The following is a 9,905-nucleotide window of genomic DNA, read 5'->3' as shown; positions in this document are numbered from 1 at the left end:
GACTGCAAATTGGTGCGGCCAATTTGGAAAGCAGTATGGAGATTCCTTGGAAAGCTGGGAATGGAACCACCTTTTGACCCAGCTATTGCCCTTCTCGGACTATTCCCTGAAGACCTTAAAAGAGCGTACGACAGGGATACTGCCACATCGATGTTCATAGCAGCACAATTCACAATAGCAAGACTGTGGAACCAACCTAGATGCCCTTCAATAGATGAATGGATAAAAAAAATGTGGCATTTATACACAATGGAGTATTACTCTGCATTAAAAAATGACAAAATCATGGAATTTGCAGGGAAATGGATGGCATTAGAGCAGATTATGCTAAGTGAAGCTAGCCAATCCCTAAAGAACAAATGCCAAATGTCTTCTTTGATATAATGAGAGCAACTAAGAACAGAGCAGGGAGGAAGAGCAGGAGGAAAAGATTAACATTGAACAGAGACAAGAGGTGGGAGGGAAAGGGAGAGAAAAGGGAGATTGCATGGAAATGGAAGGAGACCCTCATTGTTATACAAAATTATATATAAGAGGTTGTGAGGGGAAAGGGAAAAAAAAACAAGGGAGAGAATTAAATTATAGCAGATGGGATAGAGAGAGAAGATGGGAGGGAAGGGGAGGGGGGATAGTAGAGGATAGGAAAGGTAGCAGAATACAACAGTTGCTAATATGGCATTATGTAAAAATGTGGATGTGTAACCGATGTGATTCTGCAATCTGTATATGGGGTAAAAATGGGAGTTCATAACCCACTTGAATCTAAAGTATGAAATATGATATGTCAAGAGCTATGTAATGTTTTGAACAACCAATAAAAAAAAAGAAAAAAAGAAAGTTCTTAGCTTCTAGTTCCAAAAAAAAAAAAAAAAAGACTAGAGGAATCTAAGTTTGAATTTTATCTTCACAGTTCTCTCTGGCCCCAATATTCTCACCTACAAAATAGGAGTAACACTTTCACAGTTAACATGACAATGTGATACTGTATATTAAAAGCCTGGCAGATAACAGGGAATGCATTTTAGCTCCTTTTCCCCTTTTATAATGTGAATGATTTATTAATTTTGTATGAACAGACTTTTATGCATCATATTTTCCTTAAATAGAGCCCACCCATTGCTATGAACTGAACTATGTCTTCCCCAAATTCATACAGTGAAATCTTAAATCCAAAAGTGACTGTATTTGGAGATAAGAACCTTTCACGAAGTTATTTGAGTTAAAAAAAAAAAGGTATAAAGGGTGATACTCTAAATGTGAAGTTAGCCTGATTAATTTTTCTCCTGTGCCTGAGAAACTAGTAAGAACTTAAGCTTGATATTAAAGCACTAAGAAAGCACTAAAAAACTTGTACATATTTTTAAATTTTCAAATATTTACAAAGATAATAGAACTATTAGAAAACTTTCCAAAAATTCATAGCACCTCATAAGCATTTTTTGAAACCTTAGAAGAAAAAAACAAATAGTATAACTAAATGTTTCCATTTCCCAATTATATTAAGAGTTCCCATATTATGCAATTTTGTGTCTAATAAGTGATTGAAGCTCATGCAAAATATTCAACCTTGACAATTTTGTTTCAAGAAAAGAAAGTATTAACATGGCAAGGAATTCCAAGTAGAATTCTAAACACTGCATCTTTTAAAATAATCTCTTAAGGAAGGAGGAGCCTAATACAATATGCTGGAGATTTGGTCCTACTTTTTCTTCTATTAGACACAGGATGTCTGTTTATTTCCAAGGTCTTTGATCCACTTTGAGTTGAGTTTTGTGTATGGGGAGAGACAGGGGTTTAATTTCATTTTTTTTCTTATGGATTTCCAGTTTTCCCAGCAAGATTTGTTGAAGAGGCTATCTTTTCTCCAATGTATGTTTTTGGCGCCTTTGTCTAATATAAGATAACTGTAATTATGTGGGTTAGTCTCTGTGTCCTCTATTCTGTCCCCATTGGTCTACCAGACTATTTTGGTGCCAATACCATGCTGTTTTTGTTACTATTGCTCTGTAGTATAGTTTAAGGTCTGCTACAGTGATGTCACCTGCTTCACTCTTCTTGCTAAGCATTGCCTTAGCTATTCTGGGTCTCTTAATTTTTCCAGATGAATTTCATGACTGCTTTTTCTTGGTCTATACCCATACAGCATAGTAGAGGGACACAGCCACATCAATGTTTACTACAGCACAATTCACAATAGCTAAACTGTGGAACCAACCTAGATGCCCTTCAGTAAATGAATGGATAAAAAAAATGTGATATATATACACAATGGAATATTACTCAGCAATAAAAGAGAATAAAATCATGGCATTTGCAGGTAAATAAATGGAGTTGGAGAATATAATGCTAAGTGAAGTTAGCCAATCCAAAAAATCCAAATGCTGAATGTTTTCTCTGATATAAGGAGGCTGATTCATAGTGGGGTTGGGAGGGGGAGCAAGGGAGGTTACATGAACTCTAGATAGGGCAGAGGGGTGAAAGGGGAAGGGAGGGGGCATGGGGTTAGAAAAGATGGTGGAATGAGATGGATATCATTACCCTAAGTATATGTATGAAGACACAAATGGTGTGAATATACATTGTATACAATCAGAAATCTGAAAAATTGTGCTCTATATGTGTAATATGATCTGTAATGCATTCTGCTGTCATATATAACAAATTAGAATAAAAATAAATAAATAAAATTGAATAACCTTTTAGACTAACTTTGCTCAAGAAATACAGTTAATTCTATATTTTTTTTGAAGTGATAATAAACAACATAAACCTAAAACCTACTTGCCTAAATGATACAACAACTTTTAGAAGATAGTTAACATACACTTCAGGGCAAAATCACAAACAGCTGCAAGTATATAAGGCCATCACTTGCCAGTCACCCAGCAAGAACATGAAGAACTTCTATGTTATGAAAAACTCATACAGGAGTTTTATTTACAGACACATAGTTAACTATGTGGAATAGTTTTATTTACAGACACATAGTTAACTATGTGGGGCAGAGAGAAGAAAAAAACAAATCTACTAAAATGTATTAACACTATAAATTAGAAACTAGTCATATCTTACCTGTTTCTCCACACTAAACATAATTATTTTCAAAGTGATACAACACAAAAGATTATCAGTTTTTGTTGTTTGCCCTAAAGAGATTATGAATTGTCTCTTTTAAAAAATGATAAGTGAGGCTGCAGATGTAGCACAGTTGGTAGAGTGCTCCCCTAGTATGAGAAAGGCTTTGAGTTCAATTCCCAGCAGGGGGAGGGGCAGGGAAGGCAGTAAGTGACGTGTTCTAAAAAATTTAGATAACAGACACAAAATGAAAAGCTATGAAAACCAATCACTTTTAATCATTATTAAGTCTGTGTTAGTCTTTATTAAAACAAAAAAATAATCAAAATTTCAGACACTGAAGTACATGATATATACAAAAATATACAAAAGTAAAAGCAAAAAGCACATTGCTATTATACTAGCATAGGAGAAATTTTAACTGGATATTCTACACCAAATACAAATGTTTACATCCAGGACGTCATGGAGGTAACTTCCTTTTGTACCTACAGAAAAATAAGTCCATTTAATAGAAGACAAAAGGATAGGGTTTATTTGTGAATTTCCTAACAATGCATTAAATTAAACAACTGTCTAACAGTATATTAAAATTCTAACCTAAAACACACATACACAGAAAACCAAAAGAAATCTGCTGAAATATGCAGCACAAAAAATCTATGTCTTAGGAGAAAGTGGCAACAAACATGACAAAATCTCAGAGGTGATGGCTTCCTGGTAGTGATTCTAATGCAATCAAACATAAAATGCTCATAACTGCTGTTCTTTTCTTAAAAATACATTTAATATTATTATAATTTGAAAGCTTATGATTAATAAATAGTCCAAATTTCATTTTGCCTACTCTACAAAAGTAATATTTCATTATAATATCCTCACGTTAAATAATAACCTTTTCACCCAAAGGATGTAGTCAAAAAATAGTAGAAAATAATGGCTTAAACCTTTTTTCTAAGACTGAAATACTCAAGACTAAATATAATAATAAATTACCACACTCTAATTCCAATTCATTTTTGCTCTTGGTTTTGTAAACTCAACTGCTTCAAAAAATATTTAAGTCTTTAACTTGCACAGCATAAAATGTAGCAGATGACAATTTAAAGAGCTTGGATGAAGCATTAGAATGGATTCTAATGCTAAGACTTAAACTCACATCTTCCTTTGAGAAGACCATAAAAGGTCTCTTTTCTGCTTGTAATTAAGAAGGGATGTAGTCTGGCCATTCAGTCCCTGTCACCTCATATTCACTCCATTCTTGGGCATGTTGAATAAAGAAACTATAAAGAGCCATTTTTTTGAGGTTGTTCAATTTTTAAATGTCACAGTCATGAGGGTTTCCATAACTTTTGTGTCCCAAACTAAAATAAATGTGAATACACCATTAAGAGAATAACAAATAACATTATAGCTTTCAATTACCTTATTGAGCTCTGGAAACAGTTCCTGTATCACAATGTCCAATAAAACATAAGTAAGCTAGAGCATAAAAAAATAGGATTGACAATGTAAAATAGGTACAAAAGCTTAGACTGTACTAATAATGTTCCATTCTTAAAATGCATGGTAGGTATACATTTGAATGTGAATGTTTTATTACTATGCCTGACCCATTTTTTATGTTAAATATTTTTTTAAAAAATTTATGTCAATTTTAAATAAACAAACAGATATTAAACTGTAAGTGTATGAAGATCTCCATAAAATGTATTAGACTACATACATAAAATGTTAAGTGTGGTTACTCTATGTGACTCTAATTTTAGAATTACTAATTTTAAATTTTTTATTTCATGAATTTTCTATATATTTCATATTTTCTACAATGAATATACATTTTAAATTTATGTCACCAAGGAAAAAAAAAGGTAATCATCAAAGAAGGATTAATACAAATAAAACACTTTTCTGCCAGTCACAATAGTGCACGCCTGTAATCCCAGCGGCTTGGGAGGCTGAGGCAGGAGGACTGGGAGTTCAAAGCCAGCCTCAGCAAAAGTGAAGCACTAAGCAACTTGGTGAGACTCTGTCTCTAAATAAAATACAAAAAATATACTGGGGATGTGGCTCAGTGATCAAGTGCCCCTGAGTTCAATCCCCAATATCCATAAAACAAACAAAAAACTACTTTTCTATCTATGAATAATTAAATTACATTGCCTTGATTTAGTATAATGTCACACAGTTAATCATATAGCAGACACCCTATTGGGTCAGTCAGCAAACCTAACCAATGCTTTTCAACTGGCTTTAATGACTTTTACCTGTTTGTTGAGTACTGGCTGCTGTAAACCATCAAACAGAAGCCTGATGCTCTCATACTTGGTTTCTTCACCAATACACTTGACTATCAGATCTAAACAAGAAAGTCACATAAAAAACAATTTTATAAGCAACTCATCATTAACTTCATCCTAAAGCAGAATCCCTACCCCTTTTCCCCAGATATTGTGAAAAGAGTACAAATCCTATTTCCCAAACCAGTGTTTCTGCAAGAGACTTGTGAAAAAAGTTTTATGATCAAATTGAGAAATGCAGTATCCTGCATCTCACTTTGGAGACTGTTCATATGCCAATGAACAAAGCATACTACAAGCTCTGAGGAATATCATAGGACATAAATCTACTAATATTAAATGATAAAAGAGAGCTGGAAAATGTATGTTGTATTATCCCACTAGGGTAAAGCAAGAAATTTAAACTCTAAAATGGTGTTTGTATTTCTGTATGTGTACAGAAGAATGTCTGTGAGGATTAAACCTAAGTGAAATAAAAGCCCACTTTTACATAGTGGAGAGGATGCCTTCTATGTTCTATATATTTTCAGTGTTCTTAATATCAGATCAAAAAGATTTTTTTTCAGTACTGTGGATTAAACTAGGAGCATTTTACCACTAAAACATACCCTCAGCCATTTTTAATATTTAATTTTGAGATAGGGTCAAGTTCAAGCTGGCCTTGAACTTTTGATCCTCCTTTCTCAGAGTCCCAAGTGCCTTGGATTACAGGCATGCAACACCAAACCCAGACTAATTTAATTTTTAAGGTAGACTTTTATCATCAAATATGACCAACTTATTTCTGTACATTGTCATATATTACTATTGACCATCTTACAGACCAATCATTTTGGGGAATGCTACAAATGTTTACATACTAATTTTATGGCACAATAAGTTCAGATTTGTGTCTGGGTGGATTGCTGTCATATACTACTCATATCATTGCTGTTATCAAAAAGAGTCACTGCTTCTTAAAATATCCACTGAATGTTTTTCCCAAAGAGAAAAAGAAAATTACTGTTAGGTAAACAAGGTGGTCAAACATTTGCCCTTCTACCACATAGCAACTAAACTCTTGGTGGGAAACTCTCACTTTACGCTCAGTTTTAAGAGGTAAATCAAACCTTAAGAGGCAAAGGCTCAAATTCAATTTACAATGAATGTAATACATTCTTGACATTTTGAAGATAAATGGCCCAATATAAATCTCTGTTAATCCTCAAATTCACCAATACTACACAGAATTTCCCAATTAATATGCATGAAGCTAAAAGATTAATATAAGAGGTCCCATTAGACCTTTCAGGTATCACTAAGTAAGAGATGAGTAAAAGATGATGACAAAAAGGCATGCTTATTCATGAACTAAGACACCCTTTCCCAAACAGAACTCATAAAGTAGATGTGATTTAAATCTGTGCCTCAGCAAATAACAAATTAGTATATTTACTGTCATTCCACTTTCCTAAATACCAAAACTGAGACTACCAGAAGCATAAAGACTAAAGGTCACTGTATTACTTCAAAAAGGTAAGAAATTATCTCATTTACCTACACAAGACTTATTCTAAACCAATTTACATTCACTTTTACATTTAGACCCCATAATGATCTTCACAAGGAGCAGCAGAACTATTCCAAGACTAATTTTTCAATGTTGAAAATTTTCAATGTTGAAAATTCTTCCAAGGTTTCACTTTCTCCTTCCCCATCCCTTTTCTAATAGACTTTACTTTTTAGAAGTTTTGGTTTCACAGCAAAACTGAGTTGAAGGTACAGGGACATCCCCTATACCTCCTGCTCCCACATATGCATTGTCTCCCTCTTTATCAACATCCAAAGAGTGATAAATTTGTCACCATCAATGAACCTATACAGACAAATCATTATCATCCACAGTTCATAATTCACATCAGGATTTACTTTTGGTGTTGTACATGCTGTGAGTTTAGACAAATGTATAATGACATAAACCCCACTATAGTATCATACAGAGTAGTTCCATTGCCTTAATAATTACCTACATTGTACATATTCACTCCTCCCCTCCACCATTTTCTTATTACTATCTCCTTAGTTTTGCCTTTTGCAGATTGCTGTATAGTTGGAATCATATAGCATATAGCTTTTCAGATTGGCTTCTTTCACTTAGTGATAGGCATTTAGGTTCCTCCAGGTTTTTTCATGGCTTAATAACTCATTTCTTTGTAGCACTGAATAATATTCCATTATCTGAATGTACCACAGTTTATTTATCCATTCACTTACTGAAGGACATCTTTGTTGCTTCTAAATTTCGCAAATTGTTTATAAAATTGTTATAAATATTTATGTGCAGGTTTTTGTGTGGACAGAATTTTCAACTCACTGAGGTACACAATTTTTGAATCGAAACAAAACTACCAAACTGTCTTCCAACAATGTCTTATACCATTTTGCATTCCCACCAGCAATAAATGAGAATTCCTGTTGCTCCATATTCTCAATAGCATTTATTGTTGTCAATGTTCTGGATTTGGGGCATTTTAATAGGTGTGTACTGGTATTTCATTGTTGTTTTAATCTGCATTTGGCTGATGACATATAATATGTAGCATCATTTCATATACCTATGAATCATTTGTGTATCTTCTTTGTTGAGATACCTGTTAAATTATCTGGCCAAATTTTTAATCAGGTTGTGTTGTTATTATTGAGTTTTAGGATTTCTTTATTTATATATATATATAAACAGTTCATATTTGACAAATATTTTCTCCCACTCTGTGGCACGTCTATTCAAAAACTCTTGACAGTGTTTTTCACAGAGCAAGATTTTTTATTTCAATGTAGTTTATTGTTTCTTTCATTCATGGTTCATGCCTTTGGTGTTGCCACTAAAATGTTATCTGCAAACCCAAATCTTCTCTCATCTTCAATGAGTGTCAATAGTTTTGATTTTTATAGTTAAGTCTATAATAGATTACATTCTTTCCATATTTTTATTGGTGCATTATAGTTGTACATAATGGTAGAATTTATTGTTACATATTCATACATTCATACAATATAACAATATAATTTGGTCAATATCATTCCCTAGTATCTCCCTTTTCCCTCCCTCTCCTTCCCCCTCCCCTTGGTCCCTTTCTTCTACTGATAACCCCCCCACCACCTTGCTCTACAGCTCCCACATTTGAGAGAAAACATTTGGATTATTTCATTTGACATAATGTTCTCAGGTTCTATCCATTTTCCTGCAAATGATGTATCATTTTCTCTATAATTGAATAAAACTCCACTGAGTATATATACCACATTTTCTTATCTATTCATCCATTGACGGTCACCTGGGTTGGTTCCAGTTTGGCTACTGTAAATTGTGCTGCTATAAACATGGGTATACATGTATCACTATAGCACAATGAATTTGATTCTTTAGGATAAATACCAAGGAGTGGAATAGCTGGGTCAGATGGTGGTTTCATTCCTAGTCTTTTGAAGAATCTCCATACTGAATTCTATAGTGATTGCACTAATTTACAATCCCACCAACAATATAAATGTCCCTTTTTCTCCACATCCTTTCCAGTATTTATTATTGTTTGTATTCTTGATAGTTGTAATTCTGATAAGAATGAGAAAAAATATCAGTGTAGTTTTGATTTGTATTTCCCTGTTTAGAGATGTTGAACTTTTTTTCATATGTTTTTGGACATCTGTATTTCTTGTTTTGAGAAGTGTTTGTTTAGTTCATTTGCCCATTTATTAGTTGGGTTTTTCTGTGTGTGTGTGGGTGTGTGTGTGTGTGTGTGTGTGTTTGGGGCATTTTCTTGAGTTCTTTATATATACTAGATATTAATCCTCTGTCAAAAAGTAGCTACCCAAAGATTTTCTCACATTCTTTAAATTCTCTTCACATTCTTAATTGTTTCCTTTACTGTACAGAAGCTTTTTAATTTGATGCCACCCACATATTAACTCTTGACATTATTTTCTGAGTTTCTGGGGTTCTACTGGGAAAGTCATTGCCTATGCGTATATGTTGGAGTGTTGACCATGAGTTAATTTTTGTGAGGGACATTTGGTCTGTGTTTTTCTTTTTAGTTGTTTTATTTTGCATGTGGATGCCCAGTTGTTCTAGCATCATTTGTTGTAAAAACCATCTTTTCTCCATTGTATCCTTCTCCTTTGTCAAATATCAGTTCACATTATTTTTATGTGGGTTTATTTCTAGGCTCTCTATTTGGTTTCATTGATCTATTTGTCTATTCTTTCAACAATACAATACTACCTTTATTACTACAGTTTTATAGAATGTCTTAAAGTAAAGTAATATCGACCCTCTGTTCTTCTCTGTCATTCTGGGTCTTTTGCTCTTCATATAAACTTTAAAAATAATACAACTTGCTGGGCTTTTACTAGAATTAATCTAAAGGTCGAGTGGAGAAGAACTAATGTGTTCACAATATTGAGTCTTCCTACCCTAACATGAAAAAATCTCTCCATGTATTTAAATTCTTGGTTTCATCAGAGTTTTATAGTTTTCCTGATATAGATCTTGTA

General features: G+C 33.4%; 1 protein-coding gene across 4 annotated transcripts in view; it reads right to left on the bottom strand.

Annotated features, from left to right (window-relative positions):
- Nucleotides 1–3,370: 3,370 nt before the first annotated feature.
- Snx14 (sorting nexin 14) overlaps nt 3,371–9,905 on the bottom strand; it is a 93,657-nt gene continuing 87,122 nt past the window's right edge. For all 4 annotated transcript variants that reach the window (XM_026410937.2, XM_026410951.2, XM_026410943.2 and 1 more), the window contains 3 exons: nt 5,343–5,434; nt 4,501–4,557; nt 3,371–3,563 (listed from right to left, as the gene is read on the bottom strand). In XM_026410937.2, coding sequence (XP_026266722.1) covers nt 3,525–3,563; nt 4,501–4,557; nt 5,343–5,434 — 188 coding nt within the window. In that variant the 3' untranslated portion in view covers nt 3,371–3,524. The remainder of the gene's footprint in view (nt 3,564–4,500; nt 4,558–5,342; nt 5,435–9,905) is intronic.

This window comes from Urocitellus parryii, chromosome 8, assembly GCF_045843805.1.
Source record: "Urocitellus parryii isolate mUroPar1 chromosome 8, mUroPar1.hap1, whole genome shotgun sequence".
Lineage (NCBI taxonomy): Eukaryota > Metazoa > Chordata > Mammalia > Rodentia > Sciuridae > Urocitellus > Urocitellus parryii.
The sequence above is the reverse complement of the archived record's forward strand: the minus strand, read 5'-3'. Positions and strand labels throughout refer to the sequence as shown.